The 23,636-nt window shown below is 38.6% G+C and overlaps 1 protein-coding gene across 1 annotated transcript; it reads right to left on the bottom strand.

Annotated features, from left to right (window-relative positions):
• Window positions 1-4,291: 4,291 nt before the first annotated feature.
• On the bottom strand, window positions 4,292-8,189 carry LOC112196745 (ribosomal RNA small subunit methyltransferase nep-1). Its single transcript, XM_024337168.2, has 7 exons — window positions 7,788-8,189; window positions 7,561-7,653; window positions 7,174-7,318; window positions 6,632-6,742; window positions 6,476-6,558; window positions 6,339-6,396; window positions 4,292-4,560 (listed from the first exon to the last, which is right to left on the bottom strand). The coding sequence occupies exons 1-7, from the start codon at window positions 8,052-8,054 to the stop codon at window positions 4,481-4,483; spliced, it is 837 nt and encodes a 278-aa protein (XP_024192936.1). The 5' UTR covers window positions 8,055-8,189; the 3' UTR covers window positions 4,292-4,480.
• Between the last annotated feature and the right edge of the window lie 15,447 nt (window positions 8,190-23,636).

Here is a 23,636-nt window from a genome sequence, read left to right as displayed (position 1 = left end):
AAAAGTCCCTGAGGTCATAATTTTTGTCTAATAGGTCATTGCCGTTAAGAATCAGTCAACTTGGGCCATTAAGTTGCTCATATGGCACTCCAAGCCACACCACCTCAGCAAATTGCATATGCCATGTAACCTGTAAATTGTCTAATATAACCCTACATTACTTCTCCACTCCTTTTCTCCTTTCTATTTCCTTTTATTCCCTTTTTTTTCTTTTCTTACTACCTTCTTCTTCTTCTCACCCAAAACCAATAACATCCGCATTGCATACACGGGTAGAGGATCTGGACTACGGCTAACTCTTTTTGATCCATTCGACCCATAATTTGACTACACTTGAACATTAGAAGCACAAGACATTAATATCGAAATTCACTAGATCCAATACAATGAGAATCACATATTCTAGGTACCTAATGATCCTCAGAAGCTTGTTTTTCCTTGCAATATCCATTACACAAGGCCAATACTCATGTGACCTGGCATTGATCTCCTTAGAAGACCACAAAACTCAACTTTTCCACTGTCTAGATTCATCCCCACTAACCTCCATATCTCAATAAAATACTTCTCCACAGTCTTAATCTTCTTCAAATCGCCCCCGTCTGATTATTTAGCCGTGCAAACGAATTGGGAATCCATATCTTCACTCTGCAGCCTCCAGCAAACACCTTATTCACATTAATTGCCTTCAAAACTCCCTGGACAACAACAATTTGCACCTCATAAACACAAACACTTCCCTAATTAAAACACAGCCCTTATATTTTGATTCAAATCCCTTTAACAAATTCTCATAATCAGAAACACAATTTCGAAATGAGTTCAAATCAACGAGTATGATAGAGAAGATGAAGCACATGTCACCGCTTCTGCCCAAGCCATCGTCCTCAGACTCACTGCTTCGAGGGATCGGAGATCGAGGAGGACTTCAAGGAGAAGGCAAGAGCAACGGCGGCGCCGAGGAAGCAGAAGAAGGGAGCAGTTTTGTCACCACTAAAAGTAGAAGAAGCCATGTCTTCTCTGATTGGGTGTGTGAATCTGGGGTTTGGTTTCTCTCTGTTTTTTTTTTGTAAGAGAATAGGGAGTTGGATCGAAAGAGGAGAATGATTGATGAGGAAGTTGGTGGTGGCTGAAGATGAGGATGGAGCTACAGACCCAACGCTCAAAGACCACCTCGATTTCTTCTCATGCAGTCGTGTCGTCATTCCTCAATCCAGACCACCGGCGCTCTGACCACCAGCGCTCTGACCACCGATGTTCGACCCAGATTCCATCGTACCCGGATTTAGTTTCATTCTGGTTCCAAGTTGGGCATTGGGTTCCAATCTGATTCTCATATTTTTGGGCTAAAATTAGGGATTTGATCGATTGGGGAAGATGTGAAAGGGGTGGTTGCTGTTGTGCAGGACAGGTATGGATAGAAAGAAGAGACAGGGCTATTCTTGTCATTTTACTATGTACCACGCTTGCATGGCGCTGAGTTGGCATCTAACTCTGTGCCACATCATCTTTTTAACGGAATAATTGGACGGCGATGACGTATTAGACGAAAATTGTGATCTCAAAGACTTTTCAGATTAAAATAAAATGTCAATGACTGAAACGATGACAGAGTCATAATACAGGGACTAAACAAAATTTTTCCCAAATAATATAAAGGTGTTTTTGAATTATTGTAAAAAAATGAGAGTGAGTATGAAAAGTTGATTCCCTCAGGACTGGGAGTCACTACCTACTCCCACACTACCACTTAAATACATGATTAAGGAGAAATGAGAGCGACTTCATTCCCAATACTAGTTAGGAAATGACCCCGGAGAATGGTCAAAGAGGTGTTTCCCTGTCTTGTATCATCTCTTGCACTCTCTTTGGCTCGGTTTGCAGAGCCAATACGGATACGAACATCCACTTAGGTAAGATATCGAAAGGATGACATGTATTAGGGCGACTTTGATAGAGGTTCGGCTCTCTGATTTGGCTTTGTAGCCTCTATTCACCCTTTACCAGTTGCACAAAGATGGCCCAAAGCTTATTCGAGGAAGGAAGTTCCAAAAACAAACTAAAATCTCTAAGGCTTCATATTCTTTAATGGGCATTCACCGTAGTAATCTAGCTTGAAATCGATAATCGGCGTCATATATTTTTGTTATCTTCTGCACCACATCCACTACAATAAGCCCCAGAACTGTTGGTGTGGCTTGGGATGGTGTCACAACTCTAGGATGACAAGACTAGAAGTTGAATATAATTTCAAGAATTTCTTTTAAGTTAGCATGACGATCGCGAGCTTGCTTGGGTCTAAAATGTCTTGAGGCCTAAAATTCACCGACCTTTTTATAATGTTGTTCGCTTGTGTACTATTGGTACTGTGTGAGGAAGATGCATGCATTGGCTCGACAAAGGATTTTTTGGTTATCAACAACTGGTGTAATTCGGAGGAAGAATAAAGATTCGTAATGATTGCTTAGGACATCTTTGGGGTTGCTTACTGGACCATATAAAAGTACTTTTTTACCAAACTCAAGATTTTGACTCCAATAAATCACACATTATGGGGAGTTTGGTTTGCTCCAAAGTCATCATTGACAAATAGATGCACAACATTTTTTTTTTTTGGTTAAATCAGAAGCGATTCAATTCTTGATCTATCTTAATTTTAACTGTATTCTAAAACCTCCATCATCACTTGCGCTAATCCTAAAGACTGGGTCTACCAAAGCAAGATAACTTCCAAGTCCTCCACGATAATAACTTCCAAGTCCTCCTCATCTTGTATAGCCAGCCGCCGTGAAAACTCTCCCACAACCTCCTCCATCCAAAGCAAGATACCCACACCTTTCAACCACAACCACACCAGCAGAGCTTTCATGCACGAACTAATCAAGAGAAGTGCCGCCACCGGATGGTATTCGTCGTTCAAAACCCTAGTTTCACTAAACCCTAACTCGACGTGAAAAGGAAAATTGACATGTTGATAAAGATCTTTTATTAAAATAATCTTCCTTTTTTTGAATATATTTATTAACAAAATTTAAATATTGACAAAAATATGAATTTTACATAAATATTTATTTATAAATAATATCAAAAATATATATAATAAATAATATATATATATATATATTATTTCAGATAATTCTTATCAGGTGGGTATAGGGATGGGGATCAAAATATCATCCCCGCCCCGTACCCGATTTTAGAATTCGAATACTGGGGATCCTCATCCCCGTTACCCTATTTCACTGGAATTTCTCCCCGTTAAGGTCTAATACCCGATGGGGATTTTTGCCATCCCTAGATTGGAGTCAGCAAGGGGAGAAAGGGTGATCGAAGTTGCAGCAAATAAAGGGCTTTTTTATATATAGAATTTTAGTTTATTTATTTATTTTTTACTTAATAATTATTGGATGTGAAATTGACATCCCCTTGTTTGCAAGCCACACCTCCTTACCCAAGCCTCCTCCTCCTCCTCCTCCTTCCCTTTAGCACGCACATGTCTATCGTAAAATACTCATACAAGAATGAAAGCGGTCTTGTAATTTGCAAAAATAAAAATGATGTCAATTTCATTCCCCTAATACTTTAGCTAAAAATAAAATTACTATTTTGTCCATTCTATTATCACCAAATGAATGCAACACAAATGCCACCTAAACAATTTAACAGCAATTTGTACTAAAAAACTAACAAGGCATTAGTTCAAATACCATCAAGATAGTTTTAAAAGTTTAAGAATTAAAATTTATACGGGATCATAGTTCAGTTATCATTTCACAAATTTTTCTCTATTTTTAATTAATTTTATCAGAAACTGTATGTGACGGTTCATAAACATGTGAGCTAAAACCATGCATTTCGCAGGTATGATACCACAACAATCAATCAAAAGAAAGTGCATATATCTCCATCGTTTTCCATGATTTATTGATGTCAATTGCTTGTAGGAGTATTACACGGCTCCTTGTTCAATTTTTTTTTTTTTTTTTTTTTAAAGTCATTGGATCCTTTTCCTCATGCGAGTACCTCTCCCCTTCTACCTCTCCCTTTGGAGCATTCAATCACGTTTCATTCATGTGGAATCCGTTCTCTTCTATTTTATTTGTATTTGTCCTCTTTTGAAACGTGACTTGCATATTTCTTCAAACAATGATTCTCCTTTCAATTCTTCTTGAAATGTGAGCTATCTCACGATCTAAAAGCTCGCCTTTCTAAAAGTTAACACGACCAATATCTTGTACCCGCATTTCCAAAGTAGAAAGAGAAATATCATCCGCATCAGCTTGAGAGCTTATAGTTTAAATGACTTTGAATTACCCACATCCCAACCATTTCAACAAATAATGCATAAGATCCACATACATCGTCCGAGACAAAACAAACCTATCGAGGAACCCTGAGATTACATCACTTGATATTTTTTTTAGTGAAGTATTACAGAGACATTAATATCATTGATTTTGACTAAAGCCAGTAGAAATGATCACAAAATATTCCACTTGCCCGCCAGTGCCTGGCAAATCATTGTGATACAGTACGCAGCACTCAATGGATAGCTACAAACTGCAAAAACAAACATAAATGTTACATAGAACAATCCCAGGACTCGGTAAAATTAAAATGGTGCTTCTAAATGTCTCCAGAAAAAATCCAAAGCAATTTGATTGGCATTAAATGATGTTAAAGTTCACGATATTTTAAAATAATAACAAAAAAAAGGCCATCGAAATCCATCATGATTCAACATACACCCATCGAATTCAATGCCAAAACCTGAAAACATTCACGCCAAGTTCATGATCTTTTCTCAAAGTGCAAGGATTAAGCTATTCTCCCCAGTCATAATAACCTTCATATATGAGTCTTCTATTTTTCTATCTACAAACTCTACTTTATGGCATTAACCATCCAACAGAGCAATATTTCTGAACCACCAGAAAGCAGAAGGAACTTATATACTGATTTTGGTGGCCCCAAAAAAAAAAAAAGGCCTTGATCTTATCCTAACTACTCACCAAGAACAATTTGGTCAACCAGTTCAAGTGTGACTAATCATAATAACTTTAATGCAGTATAGATACCATGAAGATGAATATTCCGATGTATTTATAACTGAAGCCACAAATAGTACACCAACTAAGTCTCCACATAAGTCAAAATCAAAACTGATGAAGTTAATATCTACACACACACACATGTATATGTGCATACATATATATCAGTGGTTTTATTTTTCAATTAGGAGATTAATATCACAAAATCAAAAGCCTAGATTTAATTTCCTGCTGGCTTGAAGAATAATGACGACCTCAAAACAAATGACCTTGAGAGGGGAACTCTTCTTGGTGGTAAACAAAATGTCTCCAGCTTCAATTCCCTATGAATCACTCCATGCTTGCGATAGAGCTGCACAACCTTAATGACCGTCCTAACAACCACTGCCGCGGCTCGTTATAGAAATCAGCAATTACACTTTCTAGAAACAGAAATTCTCCCAGACAGAGATCCAGAAAAAGAAGACGGGGCTGGGTAAATGTAACAACAACGAAACAATTGCTAGGTAGCCTAGCTGTAGTTAAAGAGACTAGATTTGGCTGAGTTTTGCTGGAGACATAAAATAAGGGGTATTATGGGAATCTTGCTGGGTGTACCGTGTACATAGAGATTTCTAAAGAATTTAAATTTTGCTGGGAACAAAAAATTGCTGGGTGCATTATGTTTTTTGTTAGGTGTATTTAGAAGCACCCAATTACAAAACAAAAGGTAAAAAGACTTGCAAACACACAGACCAACTTAATGAAGCACATTCGTACATTAATCTAAGGCAGTTACTGGTACCAGCTTGGTCATCAACATTTTGACAAAATGACCCCATTTGGATGAGAGATTTGAATCCCAAAACACAGTTAATATTAGTTTAACAGCTTGATTGAACTATTAACAATAAATAGATATACATAGAAGACGTAACCAGAAGTAATGCATGGTTTCAAATAATTACTTCTATCCAATCAATTCAAATAGATGGACCATAAAGAAAATGCATGGCTTAATAATGTCTAGGTCTATCTATATTGCTTTGAATCCTAATGTCCTCACAGGTTCTCTTAACTAATAATATTTTTTAATCATTCACCAAATTGGACCCCTTTAGATAATTTTGAATCCCAATAGTAGGTCTGTTAACTTTTCAGTAGTAAAAGCAGGGGAAAGTCTGCCTCAAAAACATAAAAACTTATGCTGATGAAAAGCAAAGATATACATGCAGGTAAAGAGAGTGCTTCACCCAATGTACAAAGAAAATCCAAAGCAGAAAAGAACACAATTGGCAATCAACTTACTTGATACAAAATCATCAGTATAGTCCGTCTCAACTTTGCCATGAGCCATTGCACCAACCTGAAAATGCAGTGTTATAACAGAATTCCATTTTTACCATATTATATTTAAAGATAAGGCCAAGTAGTACAAACCATACCACAAAAACAAGGTCCATATTGTTTTCAGCAGCAGCAACATATTTTTGAATGCTAACTAATTTCTCTGAACTGTACGAGAGTCCTGAAATGCAAAAATACATCATGACATTCATAATAGATGTGACATGAATGCTTCCAAAGTACAATATACTCACCTGCTTTCCGGGAGTTAACAGGTAAATACTGTGTCACAGGGTTCTTGATCATACGCATAAGTTTCTCACGCTTACCAACAGCAGATATACTCAGTTTCTGTAGCAGCTGCACTGCAAGGTGAATGGCAAGATTAAACAAACCACTAAAACGGGGTTTTCAAGAAAAAGCAAAGAACATGTTAGAAGTCAGTTAAACTAAGGCATGGCCACATGGATGGTGGTCAATGTTGGCTGCTCACTACAGACATTTACATTCAACATGCTTTTCTTGTTTTACCATTTTGAGCTAAATATAGTTATGTTTTTTTTTTTTGAGGTAATTGCATGTTAATGCTTTCACATATGCATACATCAAGTTGAATTAGTTTTACCTCAGTGATCTTTTGTTGTAATGTGCCTATATAAGGCAACTATGTGTGTGTGTGTGTGTGTGTAATATCAGAAATAAGATAAAAGAGGATGATAATCTTCTGCTCACATTTTATCAGAACAGAAACAATTTATAAAGCATAGTGTAAGACAAGGAAATAAGATGGACTTACACATGACACCAGAGAACCGCTTAAACGTCCTTGGGATACGAACATATGGTTTAATCTCAATAAGTTTACCATCCTCGGTCTTCACATACACACATCGCAACCTCCCAGCTTTATTAATCGGGCTATCTAAAACCATGAGGAGAGCCTGCAGATCATAAAATGCCATTGTTACATAAGAACCAAAGAAACTGTAAGCAATACTATACCAATTGAATTTCAACAGCTGTTTTATAATCTTCTTGATTCTAATTTGTTCTATATCACAGTCCACCTCAAGTTAATCCTCACATTACTATGGAAATTAACTTTTTGCTCATTGACCAAGAATAGATATAAGCAAATGCAGATTATAAAATGCTTAACCAACAATAGCCCGAGTCTGCTAACCTGATGAAGGATATCAGGCCTATAATGAGCAGGGTTTTTGCCCTTCTTCTTCAAGAAATTTGCGTGATCATCAGAATTCAAAAGCTGTTCAGTCTGTTAAGCATAGAACAAATTTAAGACGAAAAATTAATGAAAAGGCAAAACAAACATCGGAAATTTAAGACCCAACTCCTCTACCCAAATATCCAAAAGAACAACTGAACAATACAATAGCAACAAGATTGAACCTTTCCAACTTTGCCGATTTCCAAAGAAGCTTTCTCAAGGATAAAGATGACCCCAGGTCCGCTTTTCGGGTTCTGGTCAGTAGTTGGGGCAATTGGAATGCCCTCAAGTTCAAATTGCTCGCCCTCTTTTCCTTGTGTTCCATTTTCGTCACCCATAGCTGGTTTACTGGGTTCCTCTACTTGTTCTGCTGCTTCTTCTTCGTCTCTGTCATACTTCTCTTCCCTCGTCTTTCGCTTCTTTCCCTTCACTGCATATGGCCTCACCATTTTTGTGGCTCACAGATTGACGGTGACAGAGAGACACAAGGTTGAGAAGCTGGGTGGTTCGGCGGAAGAGGAAGACAGAAATACAGAAAGAACCAAAATCCTGAAGAGAGATAAGAGAATATAAGGTTTAGGGTTTAAGGACCATTTCGGGCTCATTGTGGGACAGTACTTATCTATGCACCTTGACAAATAATAAGTGCACCCAATCGCTAATATCTACCTTTGTTTTTTTTTTTTTTTCTATTTCGTACGAGAATTACATGTTAAAATCCATGGAAATTCTTCTATGTACCGGCAGTCAGCCAACACCTGTTAGATGATCTCAACACTTGATATTTATTATATTTTTTTTTAATAACAAAAAAATTCACTTGATGTTATCCAACCATCAAGTTTTATTGGTACAAGTGCATGTCGATGTTCTGAATCCTCCATCCTCATAAGTAGGACTAGGTAGACCTCCTCATAAGAAGACGGATTTAACAAATCGATCTTGTAATATGATAACCATCTAAGTCTGATAATTCATTATTTCAATGGATGAGATATAGATTTAAACTAATCTAGTCCGTTAGTAATCTGATCCGTATTTACATTTATACCAGTTCTAGAATTGTATTATAATTATTGTTATTGTTCTAAATATTATTATCTATGTGGTTGTCTATGTAAATATTTATTAGATGTGTATTTGTGATGTAAACTCTATCTCTATATACTCATTGTTATTCAGTTATTGTTTAGGCAAAAAATCACTTTTAGTCACTGAGTTTTGATCTGTTCGACACTTAACTCACTCACATTTCAAAAATATCACTTAACCCACTTATATTTAACATTATCTTACACTTAACTCGCTGTCATTAAATTTTCCTTGAGAAGCCGTTAAAATTGAGGGTATATTTGTCAAAACACTTAAAAATACATTTCCAACTTTAAAAAAAATTATAAATTTATTAGATTTTTTTTAATTTCTGAAATTTCTAATAAGAAAGGAATTTTTTTTTTAAATGAAATATAATTCGAAAAAAAATATTTGTCAGTTTTTCTTCAAAAAAAATTTTAAGTTAAAAATGGATTTTTTTTTAGTATTTAGACAAATATACCCTCAATTTTAACAGATTCTAACGGTAGAATTAAGGACAGTGAGTTAAGTGAAAGACATATGTAAAAGTGAGTGAATTAAGTGATATTGTTAAAAATACAGTGAGTTAAGTGTTGAGTGAGTCATAACTCAGTAACCATTTGTAACATTTTCCCATATTTTTTCTTGGGTTTTTTACTTCAACAGTGTCTGGACTCTTCGAGGACTTTTAAAATGATACCTGAACTTTTAAAGTTATCAATGTGATACCTGGACTCATTTTTTCTTATCAATGTCATACCTCCGCCCATATTTCGTCATGGTGCCGTTAATCCGAGCACGTGTGACGCATGTGAGTCATTAAATGATGATAAAAAGACTTATTTGCCCTAAACGTAGGGGTATATTTGACATTTTACCTATTTATATTCTTCTTTTTCTTTTTTAATCATTTTTTTCTACCATCTCCACCTCTCGTCTTCTTCCTCTACCTTCTATACCTCTCGTCTTCTTCAACTGCAATCTCTTTCACTCTATACTCTACCCACTACCTCCATTAACCATGCCTGACCATTTCTCTCATACATCACCTCTCTCTTCTTTGCCACCAACACAGCAAACAAAGAGAAGATTACAATCACGTATGGTGACTCTAGATTCTCTCGGGTACAAGTGGAAGCTCCATTACAAATCGCCGTACGGATCCAAGTGGGAGATCTGGTGATGGTGCTGCAACATATACTGACATTTCGCGGCGGCGAGGCGGGAGGTCCATAACTCAGAATCCATCTTGAACGATTCCAATCAAATTTGAAATCAAAACCAAACTGGTTTGTTTAAAAAAGAAAAAATTAACAAGATTTAATCTGGGTGTCCAAATCACTTCTCGGTGCTAGTATGCCGGCGAGTGAATTAGCATTCAGGCGTCGCCGGACAACGTGGAGGTCGGGCTCAACTCGACGGAGGCCGTGAGCCTGATGGTGGTGGAGGTTTTGGATCCCTATTCATGCACTGATCTCGGCAATGTCAGAATTCGAAAAGCCCGAATCTTCAAAAGATTTGATTTTGGGTTTGATGGAATCGTCGAGATTGACACATAGAATTCTGGGGATTTTTGAATCACTCCCTCGAGATAGGTTTCTGAGATTTTGGATGGGGAGGAAGAGTAAAACAATAGTGAGATTGAGGTGTTGAAACACGGCCTGGGAAGAAGCAACGAGCTTGTCAGAACACTTGTGTATTTTTCAATTTTCATGCTTTGTTGCTTTGGATTGGTTTGACTAGTCTTGCTGGTTTTGGGTTGTGGGTATTTTTCAATTTCCATGCTTTGTTGCTTTGATCTCAGAACACTTGTGTTTATGGCTTTGATCTCAGAACACTTTGGGTATTTTTCAATTTCCATGCTTTGCTGCTTTGATCTCAATTTCCATGGAGTCTCCGATGGTGTCCGTTCGTCAGAGAATTGGATTCGGGTTTTGCTTATGGTTTTGCATTGATTGAAATAAGTTCTCGTCTGGTTGATTGTCTTTGCTAGGAAATGCCATCATCCCATCCGATTGCAATTTGCAGATGAAAAAGAAAATAGAAATGGAGCAGAAGAACTGAAGGTACAAAGGGACATGTGAAGAACCAAAAGAAATGGAATAAGTCATTTTTACCCTTATTTTGTGCTTCACGTGCGGGACACGTGATCATAGTTAACGACACCGTGACGAAAATTAACCGTAGGTACGACGTTGATACGAAAAAATGAGTCCAGGTATCACATTGATAACTTTGAAAGTTCAGGTATCATTTTAAAAGTCCTCGAAGAGTTCAGACACTGTTGAAGTAAAAAAACCCTTTTTTCTTTTAGTGGAGATCCTATAATCCTATTAAAGATGTAGACAGCTTCCAAAGCCGCCATTGATAGTGCCTTGTGCACTACCCCGCAACCCTCCCCCTCCTCTCCTTCATCTTTGTTCTCAAATGGCTTCTCTTGAGGAAGTTACTGCAAGCTTTCAAGCGTCTCTTACACTTGCAGGAGATGATGTTATTGATAACTCAGTAACCATTTGTAACATTTTCCCATATTTTTTCTTTTAGTGGAGATCCTATAATCCTATTAAAGATGTAGACAGCTTCCAAAGCCGCCATTGATAGTGCCTTGTGCACTACCCCGCAACCCTCCCCCTCCTCTCCTTCATCTTTGTTCTCAAATGGCTTCTCTTGAGGAAGTTACTGCAAGCTTTCAAGCGTCTTTTGCACTTGCAGGAGATGATGTTATTGATATCACGATGCTGTCCCGTGGAAAAACTTGACGAAATTCTCAAGCATACTTGTTGGGAAGATCCCTCTCACCCAAGCCTGTGAAGATCAATGATCTTCGCCATCACTTTCGTCGGATTTGGGTGTTAGAAAAAAACTTCAAAATACAGGAAAGATCAAACTCCCTTTTTTTTTTTTGGGATCAAACCCATAGGGACAATAATAATATTAATCTCAAGCCAAAATGACCATTACATACCCTTTCGCTGCTATCTATAGACAGACAAGAAGATGTGTTAGCACTTACAGTGGTACGTAGTACTAGATCCACAAATTAGACATCAAATACGTCGAAAAACGGGTCTCTTCCTTCGGTACTACTCCAGAACATTTGCTAAAAGCACATAAAAGTGCATAGCTCCCTAAAAAGTAGAGAATTATTGAAAATAGACTAAGCTACAAACATAGGATTCCTTAAACAAAATAGGAAAATAAAAGAAAGAAAACTAACTAATTATCAGCCCACAAGGCCCAAAGAAAAGCATCATCCAAAGTCCAAACTTGACTAGCCCAGCCTAGATCAATCCTCCACCCTTCTACAGAAAAGTTACCGCACCCAACCAGAGTGTAACTCTGGCGCCATCGCCGCCCCGAGTGTATCTCTGACACCACACCTCAAGGAAACATCATCACCATCACGACGCCACTATCCATAAGACACAAAAAGATGCAAGAACGTCTCACCCCAAGCCTCTAGCAGATCCTCGAAAGAGTGTCATCGTTGTCGCTAAGGAGAACCCAGCCACACTGCCAACGTCGTCCCCATGAAGCAATGCCCACGACCGCTCTACAACTTAGAAGAGCTTCTAACCCGATCATAATCGCCCACTCGTTGTCTAAACCCCAAACACTACAATATTAGAAGCCAAGGGCAATAACAACCATTCCCATCCGACAGCATCCCAACGCCAACGAGGCAAGCGGCGGACGCCGTAGGACGAGAGGAAGATTTCTTGGGTTTCGCTCCCTGACCTTGTGCGGCTAGGGTTTTGAGAGATAAGAAAGAATACCATGTTCTTGTAGGAATTGTACTCAAGTTTTACTATTGGGTCATTGACCCAAAACACCAAAATTGATAAAAATTATCTCACTTACCCCAACAACAGATTATAATTCCCACTCACCCATTTGAGTTTAAAAAGTCACTTTTGCCTCCATCTTAATTAATAAACTACATATTGCCACTCTCTCTCATACCTCCGATTTGTACACCGATCTCTCTCTCCTCTCTCTCTCTCTAGAAAGTAGAAACCAAAACGCCTCTTTCTCTCTCTTCTCTCTCTCTCTGCAAACACAATGAAGCCATTGATCCGACGTCTATCCGGCGACGCTGCAACAACTCGGAGACCGGAGTCCCGGAGGGACACGTGCTAGTGTACATCGGCGACGACATGGAGCCGTTCGTCATCTCCGCCGAGCTCCTCAACCACCTGGTGTTCATTGAGCTCCTCAATAAGTCAGCGCAGGAGTATAGCTACGAGCAGCGCGGCGTGCTCCGGATTCTCTGCGTGGCGGTGGTGTTCGAGCGCGTCCTCGAGACGCTCAGGCTGGGGTGGGTTTCATCTTTCTCTCTCCGCATGTTATCTTTGGAGTCCAAAATGGGAAGACCTCATAATTTTTCGATAAGTGGTTATCCAAAATGGAAGACGACAGGCGGGTTCCATCTTTCTCTCTCTCTCTACCTGTTATCTCTGAAAGCTCATAATTTTTTAATGGGGAAAGAGCTATGCGAGTCTTGAAGAACTGAAGGGTTTGTCTTCCATTGCTGCTGGTGATATTAACAGTCTACTATTAATCGTGGCGGTGGTGAAAACAAGGTCGGTGGGAGGATAGTTTTTGTTTGGTTGATTCATTTTTCTATTGTTTTTTTTATCATGGTTTGTAAAGCTATCCACACATTTTTCTGATATGAATTGCAATATTGCATATTTTCAACCATATATATTTTAGAGTAACTAAATTATGATGATTAATTTTAGAGAGATTAGGAAGGGGCTAATGCCCAAGTTTTATTGATTTTATTGCCCTAATAAAATATTTATTTGGGAGAAATAGACGTATGTTGGAGGACAATAGACGTCTATTGGGGGGCAATACATGTTTTGAATTGATGTAATCTCCACTTTTTTTTTTAATTAAAGTTTTATTTGTCTAATTTTAGAAAGATTAGTTTTCATTTCGGTAATTGAAACGTCTATTGGAGGGCAATAGAAGTTTTCGGAAAAAAACAGTGGGCGGCGGCCGGTGACCGGAATCCTGCTGAAGTTGGCCGGAATCCGACGAAAGTTGGCCGGTGACCGGAATTCTGCGGCCGGTTACGGGCTCCGGCGAAATGTCCTATGGTTTCTCTCTCTTCCATTTTCTCTCTCTCTCTCTAAATAACAAAGGGGTGAGGGGTAAAATGGTATTAAAAAAAAAGAAAAAAAAATCTTAATAGGGTATTAGGGAAGACCTTCTTAGAGTATTTTGGGTAATAGGGAATTAAAAAAACTTAATAGGCTAAGTGGGAAAAAAAATCTCTAGAAATGAGGTAAATGGACAAAATCACTTTACTTTTTATAAGAATTTTAACCAAAAAAATAAAATAAAAAATAAAAAAATGAATGAAACTATAAAATGAGGAGTGTGGATTTTAAAATTTGAAATTAAGTAAAAAAAATTTGAAATTAAGTAAAAAAAAATTTGCTAGAATATTCACTTTGCAATGCAGCGATGGGTCATTGTTTTGCATTAGACTAAGAAACTGAAGCCCTATTTTTGTATCGTTAAGCCTCGTGCTCCATTTTTTTTTTTTTTTTTTGCCTCTTTTCTTTTTTGCGTTTGGCCTCTTTACTTTCTTTTTTCTTTTTTCCTGGCCTCTTTTTTTTTTCCTGGCCTCTTCTTCTTTTTATTTTGTGGGCATTGTTTCTGTTCTCTTTTTTTTCTGTGTGGGCCTTGTTCTTGTAATTGGGCCGTCGAGCGAAACGGGCTTAACTGCAACTTGGGTCGCAGAGGCTAAAGCAAGACGATGACCCGTCGCTGCAGTGAATATTCGGCCCAAGTGAGTTGGGCAAAAGGTCCAGTTGTGTAATCCTATATAAACACTACTTTCCAAATCCGTATTTCCGATGTGGGAAAGTCATATCACGTCATACTTTGAAATTTTCCCAAACTGCGACATCTCATGTCTTCTCTCAGAGTCCGACTGTAAGTCTGTAACTCCCAATGCCCATCGTGTGGAGTCGCACGTGCGTCTTCGTCTTCCTCTGAATACCGCAAAAAAGTTTCAGTTCGGAGAAAATCAAACCAGGCTGAATGGATTCTTCTTTCTGCGAACCCACGACGAGGTATTCCCAGATTTCTAGTAGCTTATTCCCAGATTTCCCTCTCTCTCTCTCTCTCTCTCTGTACCTTTAGGAAGAACGGAGAAGCATGAACAGTTGTGAAACACCCACATGGGGGGAATAGGATCTAGCCTTAATTTAACACCAACTCTCTGATGAGGTAAGGATTTTATCCGTACCTGTCATCTTCTTATTTGTTGCAAGCATGTTCTTTGATTTCATTGGATTATGAATTCATTGTTCCAAAGAATGTACACCACAGAATGAGTAATCCTTCCAAATTTATTTTCCTTGTTCGATATATCGCTCTAGTCCGTAATTCAATTAGTTGACTGGGATACAACTTATATATAGAGGAGAAGACTGCCAAAACGGATATTGAGAGTAAAACTACCGGGGTGTGTTTAGCCCAAAAGGCTTAGCTAGAGTCTAGAGAAATAGTTAGTCTCCCATAAGCGTTGGGGAAAGCGAATGTGAGATCAGCAACCCCCTTCTCTTGAGTCTCAAGAGTTGGTAATGCAAGCAGTTTGATCAACTTACCCATAAACCAAATCCACCGCTATAAGATGTTTATGTGCTGAACAAAAGAGGCCTGTACAGAGTTGAGAATGTATCAGTTTTTCTACATGCAGAAATGAGAATGTATTGGTATTTGAATTTAGGGTATTTTAATGCTTCCCAATACTTCCTAAATTCTCTAAGCAAGAATCGGTTTAAGGTCACTATAAAATAAGCTGATCTTATATCGTGTTAATTTTACTATACAGATTTTGGATTAGATAAGCACCAACTGCTATAAATCAAAAGCTTAGAAAACCTACAAATCTCAACCACGGCCTATGAAAACAATATATCTGTTAGCACACACTAGGGACACGTATGATAACCAGATTTTATGTCCAGAGAAATGATCATTTCTTGAACCAAGTTTAAATGAGCTAATGTTCAAGGATTTCTGTTAATACAACTAGAAGGATATATGGCGATCAAATTTTAAAATTTTGTTTTGTACACGGTAGGGAATGCTAATGAAATTCTCCAAAAGGTAATAAGCACTGTTATATCTGAAACAACCGCACCAGTCACCATAACATTACTAGAGGTACTTGCTCATCTTTCTTCAGGTGCCACTAGTGTAACCAGAGATGCTATCCATATATGCTGATTAGTTGATGCAACTACCATTGAGCTAATTCCGAATGTTACTAACTACTATGAATTAAAAACTTAGAAAAATCAACAAATCTCAACCATGTCATGTACATATCAACAAGTGAATTCACCATAAGCATATTACTCTTCATTCCAGACTCCCCAACGTGACCCAGTTGGGGAAGTGTCCTTGACTATGGATTTGGGTTCGTTTTGGTTAGTGGGAGCTGTGAAACTTGAGGTGGCTGAGACCAGAGGACTCCGCTAAACCATGCAGCCATGGTTGATGGGTCTGTTGCCTATTTGGGTTCCAACCATCAACTAACTCAATTGCAATGCTTCTAGTTGTTCCAACCAACTATCAACTAACTTAGCTGCAATTCTTATAATCAAATAGCTTATTTCTCTATGAGGCCTCTGTTTTATGAATTAGAGGGGAGTGAGAAGAGAGTTGAGGTGGAGGTCCAGCACTACTATCATTCAGCATAAAATGACATGTGTAACCTTTAAGTGGCTCTAATGAACTACTACTATTAGTACAGCATGATACAAAGCATAGATGAAATTGAGCTTGAGAGCGAATGGCAAAGAAGCTGCAGAGAAAGAAGAGAAGGTAGGAGAAAAGGTGCATGAGAAACTATAGTTGCCATTTGGTGAGATGTGCTAGTTGCTAGTATATCTTCTGGAGATATATAGGCTAGTAGTGGGGGAGAACTAAAATTAAATTGAGCTCAATTATGTTGTGCTAATATTTCCTTTATTCCAACTTACTATCTCATTTATTTTTTGAGAAAAATTCAGTTACCGTCCCCAAACTATGCTGCCAAGGCCAATTTGATACCCGAACACTCAAAAGTATCAATGTGATACCCAAAGACCTATTTTGACATTAACGTGATACTTCCGTCCAAAATTTTTGACGGTGCCGTCAACTTGATGACGTGGCAAGGGTAAAATTGTCTTTCTTTACTAATTAATTATAAAAATAAAAAATAAAACAAAGCAAAACAGATGAGCTCTCTCTCTCTCTCTCTCTTCCTTTCCCAATCTGATCCTCTCTCCTTTCTATCACTGGGAATGGATTTTTGGATTTATGAAGAACAGCCGAACTCTACATTTCCTCCCCCTCCCAAAATTCCCTCCGCTCTTCCATCTCTAGATCCTTTCCTCTCCTCTCCTTCATTCGTTCGTGTATGAAGGAGAGAAGAGACCCAATCAAACCCACCTCCACTGTCCCATCCCCAACCCTTCAATCCCACTCCTTCCTTCCTTGCCAACCAAGTTTAAATCTTTCCCTTTTAAGTCTCCTTCGATTTTGGGTTCGATTAATTTATTATTGGTTAGTTAACATGGATATCGAGGAACTATTGGGTCGAAACCGACCGGCGGCAATCAAGGCGAGGAGTGCGATTTACGTCTGGGGATATAACCAGTCCGGCCAGACTGGTCGGAAGGGGAGAGAGCGCCAGTTGAGGATCCTGAAGCAGCTCTCGCTGAGCTCTTTGGTTGCCCCGCCGGAGCTAATTCGCGCTGGCTGGACATTGCTTGTGGCCGCGAGCATACCGCAGCTGTAGCTTCATATGGGTCTCTCTTCACTTGGGGTAATGCCTTTTTTTTTTTTTTCTTGTTTTTGATTTTTGTGGTTTTGGTTTTCTCCATTTGTGAATTCAATCAAATTGTGTGTAGTGGGAATGGAGTGATCGAATGAATTTAGTTGTTGGTAATAGTAATATAGAATGAAACCCCTTTTTCGGTTTTGGGAATGGATGATAGGTTAAGTAAAGGTTTGGCTGGTAAAGGAGAGCAGAGCCTTGGATCCTGGAGGGGTTCCGGCCATGTTTTCGGAGACGTAATCGACGAATTTGAGGGCTTTGGAGGGAGCGCCGAGGCGGCTAGTGATGAGGAAAAGGGGGCGAAGAGAAGGAGAGGTTGAGTTGGGGAAGAGGAGGGTGTGGAGTTGGTCAAAGTTCCAGTCTTTCTCATTGGGTCGGAGGAGTTGGAGGACTTGGGTTATGAGGGAATCGTCATCTTGGGGTGGTTGGTTCGGATCGGAATTGGGATTGGTGCAGAGGTGGTTGGTTCGCTTCGCCATCAGAATCCACTTTCATGCACCGCAGGTGCTTCTGGTTCGATCTGCCTTTTTGTGATAGAAAGGAGAGAGGAGTAGATTGGGAAAGGAAGAGAGAGAGAGCGATCGATCCCAAAAGAAGAAGAAATGAATTAATAAAAAAAAGGGTAAATTGGTCATTGCACTTTTTTTGGGGGGCCACGTGCTTGCCACGTCAGCAAACAAACGGAGCCGTTAGAGATTTTTGACGGAAGTATCACATTGATGTCAAAATACGACTTTGGGTATCACATTGATACTTTTGAGAGTTCGGGTATCAAATTGGCCTTGGCAGCATAGTTTGGGGACGGTAGCTGAAGTTTTCTCTTATTTTTTTACACTATACTATTGTACATAGCTTGCCAAGAGTATAGAAGGGAGAGTTCTGGGATACTCAGGCTGCAACTTACAGCCGGTCAAACCAGTGTACATGGAGCAAGGATATCCACATCTTTTCAAACCTTGAGGCATGGTGTAATTTCACAGTAACGGAACGTTAATCGTAAAAATTTGAGCCGTTATGGTAAAAAAGGGGGATCTCCACTCTCCAGGAGAATTCTAGTGTACAGCCGAGGTAAGTTACACCTGTAGCAGATCATCCCCCCCTTCTCCAGTTCTCCTCAATCTCTATAACGAAATCACTTGCCACTTCACCGGAAAATAGACTACTGATGTTCAAGAAATATAAAACTAGTTGTTTAATTTCCAGTGGATCTGGGTAAATCATATTTTGGGTCGCCTAATTTATTAATCATGGTGGCTATAATTATGCATTTATCTCATTCCTCTCTTTGTGGGCTTTTGCAGAAAATCACTACCTTTTCTAAATGGATTTTGCAAATATAAGAACAAATTGATTTGTGTTCAACGAGTATGTTCCCTTGATGGTTTACCAATATCATTTGAAGTACTAAGCTCTTGTTCTTCAACAGAACAGAAGAACGATCTGATATCGTGATTGTTGAACGACGACCAGTAGTGAAACATCGACCAAGACCCAGCGACGTCAGATATTTGAACTTATCGCTGACAAACCCAGAAGGCCAGACCCGATGCTCAAGAGCCATCTCCAACCAGAGCACGCCGCTTGACTCACTGAGCATCGAACTAGATTTCAGTTCCAGCATTGAACACGTAGTCTGCAGCGCCAAAGTGCTTTTTGATTTCTCGTCGCAAATATTCAATCATTCATCGATCAACGATGCAGCGAGAGAAAATGATCTCGAAGTTTTGGGCTTGCTTGGAACAGAAAAGTACAAGTGGGTTTGATGGAATTGGTCGGTTCAGTTGAGTTTTTGGGTGATTAATTGACGCCGGCATTGAATAGAATGTGGGGATTTTAGGGTCTCGAGAGAGGAGAAAAGCAGAGGAAGAAACGGCTGTTTGTGTGGTTTTTTGGTATTTCACAACAAATAAGGGGCAAGAATGCGCCACCTCAACAAAAGGGTAAAATTGTCCCAAGCTGTAACTTACAGCCGTTGTATTCCAGCCTCCTCCCGTTTGAAGGGTCAGAAAAGGAGACTTGGGCGCCCTCCAGCTTACCTAAACACCTCTTGGATGCTCGAGGTTCTAGTTAGAGCAAGTTCACCCATTGGGTCACCGGGTCACATACTATTCACTGCTTTTTAGTGTATATTTTCATTCTCTGGGTCACAAAATACACTGTGCTAGTGACCCAGGACACGAAATACACTGTGCAGGTCACCATGGTGACCCAGAACACTGTACAGGGTGACCCAGGGCACGAAATACACTGTGCTCGTGACCCAAATGGTGAAATTAATACTAAAAAGCAGTGAATAGTGGGTGACCTGGTGACCCAACGGGTGAACTTACTCTTAGAACACTTGGCTTTTTTCTCTTGGATGCTCTATTGCACGTTATGTTTGCTTTGCTCTCTGAAACATCCACAGTGATCGGCCTGACCACACTCTGCTCCAACATTAATTTACTCACCAACCCCAGAGTTGTTGCACTGCTCAGCTAGCAAGAAAGTAATTTAGTTAAGGGCTTAAGGCTCCTTGCTGGAGGAGATGTACATAGATCTAGGGGATGCCTTGGTAGCTGGAACCAGCTAAAGCCACCAACTATTCCATGGAAGTGACTCAAAGACCTGGCAAAGCTGGACTGCAAGCTACATAAGTTGGCCCAGCATACTACCTTGTTCCCTAGCTCATTTATGATTCATCCTCAAGTTGCTTGACAGATATCAGAGAAAATATCAGTCGAGGTTCTACAGTACATTTCAATGGTTAAGATATAAATAGAGGTTAAAAATCTTCCTCTACATTCACCATGTCTTTTATTATGAATTACACTTCCGAATGTCAGTTCATTGTGGACAGATGAACCTCTTTGAATGCCATCGACTCTCTGTAATTCCTGTTAGTGAAATTTGAGCTTGACAGATATAGACAACCCTAATTGGCTTCATTTCAACAGGTGAACAAATATACTGTAGCAACACATCTGTTGCTTAAAAACATTATGAATCATATGAAGCAAAAAGAGATGGATGTATAAATGTGAATCACAATGTAGCAGTAGATTTCCAGTTTTAATTTAAGGCTACCCGTACAAGGAAATGACTAGGAAAAGAAAAAACCATGATATCCAGATTTTCTTAGCAAATTGAGACAGTGATACCACAAAGAGATGACATGGATAAGTATGATGAACCAGATTTTATGTGCAGACAAATGAGATCATTTCTTGAACTCAATTTAAATGAGCTAATTTTTCAAAATTTTCTGTTAATATGACTAGTAGGAAGCCGATCTAATTTTAGAAAAATGTCTAGTACACACTACAGGATGCTACTGAAATTTAACTTCAAAATGTACGTAACAAGCACTATTATTCGATGTAAAACAACCTCACCAGTCACCGTACAGCAGCAGCACCATGGTGATAGTAATTTGCTACTTCCTTGGAGTAACAAAACAAGGAAATGAAAAAGACACATGACCTTATTCGTAGCATCATATTACAAGTATTTACATCTCATTTTCAGAACTCAACTAAGCATCATTAACTACAAAATACTATCTTGTTAGAAAGAGCCTCGGATATTGCCGTGATTGTATTTGGAGGTGTTCTGCAGCAGCCTTAAAATAGGGAAACCCGCCACTTCTCTATGACTATGTCTGCAAACTCTTCATCAACCCGCCCACTCAATGGCTACAATTGAAAGCACATACGGTCAAGACTTTTTCACGAACATTTTAATGCAACATTTTCATATTCCATGGAACAGTTCATCATATACAAGCAAGATCGGTTTCATATTTTTACCAACAAATAGTACAAGATTCACCATTTGGTAATATAACATTATATCTGACAAAGGAACATTACTTTGTGAATTATACCATGAATGAATTGATCTAAAACCGGATGATATAGCTAAAAGAGTAGGGCAAGCACTATGCATTCATATAGAAGGAGACTTACCACCCATTGCTTGCTCTGACCATCAAATGGTCTCACCACTGTTGGTGTATATCACTATTGGTTTGGTTGTTACCTGCAGATTTGATAGGCAAAGAACATTAATTATATAATATTAATAATAATGCTAAGGGGCTAAGTTACAAATGCTAATTTATTCCAATTAATCTAAGAAAATGAGCTATTCGTCTAGTGTTCTGTTCATTTCATTAAACTGGTTTCTGATTGTAGAATTATGATCAATTAAAAGCTAAATACAAAGCCTAATATGTGTACTCTGTTAATCTGTAACTGAATAGTTTTAATACTTCCTCTAAGTTACGAAACAATGAAAAAGGAAAGGTATTTATTCTAAGAGGATTACACAAATACACTTGCTCATTGATCAGTTTTCATGAAAACAAGTACTTGTTGGAGAGAGCCTAATCCTGCAGCAGCCTCTGAAGAAACTCATGCCACTTGCTTATGACTGAAAACCCTCATCAACCGCCATATATGTTCGCTGCAATGGAATACAAGCAGTTAGACTTTTTCATGAACACATTAGAAATCAAAATTCCCTCAGTTAATATAAGTATTAAGTAGAAGTAGTTTCTTCTCTTTTTTACGGTGCCACTAGACCTTGTGAATGGTAATCCAGATTGGTGGTAGCTACTGAATATGTGCTGCTGAATTTATGCAAATAATTAATGCTTGCTTGCATGAATCTACAGCAGAGGCAAACTCCAAGAAGACGTAACTACTCACAGTATTAATTCCATCCTTAGAAACAATGAAAACCATTTCCTTCTTCCTTAAGAAGTTCAGCACACCTGCCGCATCATCTTGAAAGCCAAGCTAGAACTTCTGATACCAAAAATTGTTGTATATGAGTTTGACAAATTATTTGTTATATATATTTATGAAATTTCAAGTTGTCACCTGTAGAGGAAAATTTAATATGCTTGAACAAGCCTCAATAAGCACTGCTATTCTGAAATAACCTCAGCATACAACACTAGCACCATATATGCTTATAGCTCCAGCATCATGCCACTTTCTATGGGTACCTTTGCCGCAAACTCTTGATCAACCATCCCATTAGATCACTGCAATGGAAAAGACATGCGGCTAGACTTTTTTAAGAACAGATGAGAAATCTAAATTGCCATCATCTTCTGTTTTAATGTGCTCAAAGTACCAAGCATGCATTTGAATCATATCTTATTTTGGCAGAAGGGTGTTGGAGGAAAAGAATTAACAGAATATCATTTATATAAAGCAGGGGACTCACCATCCCTTGCTTGCTGTGGCCATCAGAAGATTATCGCCATTATCAAGGTATATCAGTGTATGTTTGCTGGTAATCTTCTAACCACATAAGCAAAGGAACATTATACGAAAATGTTTAAGAGCTAATCATGAATGTTTAAACTAAACTACTTGACCAGAGATCATACCTTATAAATAGGTAAAATATACCAGTGAAGAAATCTAGGTGGTGTTCAGTGGATTTCAACAGCAACAACTTCCTTGCATGAATCTACAACATAGGCAAACTCCAAAAAGCAATAACTACTCGAAGCATCAACCCCATCATCAGAAACAAAGAAAACCTTCTTCCCTCAAGAAGGTCAACACATGCCTGCCGCACCTTGATGCGGAATTTAGCCAAGTCAGACTAGAACTTTTACCTGATACCATAGTGATGTATATAATTCTATCAAATCAATGGCCAAAGCGATAGGAAGATTCTTCTTAAAGTGATGGTTTCACATTCCATTTTCTTAACCCAGTGACCATATAGACAAGGCAACATTGTGTCTCTTAAACATGATATATTCTTATTAATTGTAAACAATGACAGCCACTCGAGCATAATCGTATTGGCAAAGTGCATAGGCACAATTATAACCAAGGGAAATAGCACATGTTTACTTTTATATGATTTGTAGTCGTCTCAAAATCAGTTTGATCAGCATGTACTTGACTTGGCCTAAATCTGTAACCATTCCAAGTGGAAAGTTTAGAGTTCCGACTGCAAACGGAAACAACAATCAAAACTTATTACATCAATCACCCAGAAACATAGTATTAAATAACAAAGTGAAACCAAATATTAATACTGGATCACATCAACCAATGACTAACTTGATTTGCAGAGCGTAGCTGACTGCCAC

Source organism: Rosa chinensis, chromosome 1 (genome assembly GCF_002994745.2).
Source record: "Rosa chinensis cultivar Old Blush chromosome 1, RchiOBHm-V2, whole genome shotgun sequence".
Classification (NCBI taxonomy): domain Eukaryota; kingdom Viridiplantae; phylum Streptophyta; class Magnoliopsida; order Rosales; family Rosaceae; genus Rosa; species Rosa chinensis.
The sequence above is the reverse complement of the archived record's forward strand: the minus strand, read 5'-3'. Positions and strand labels throughout refer to the sequence as shown.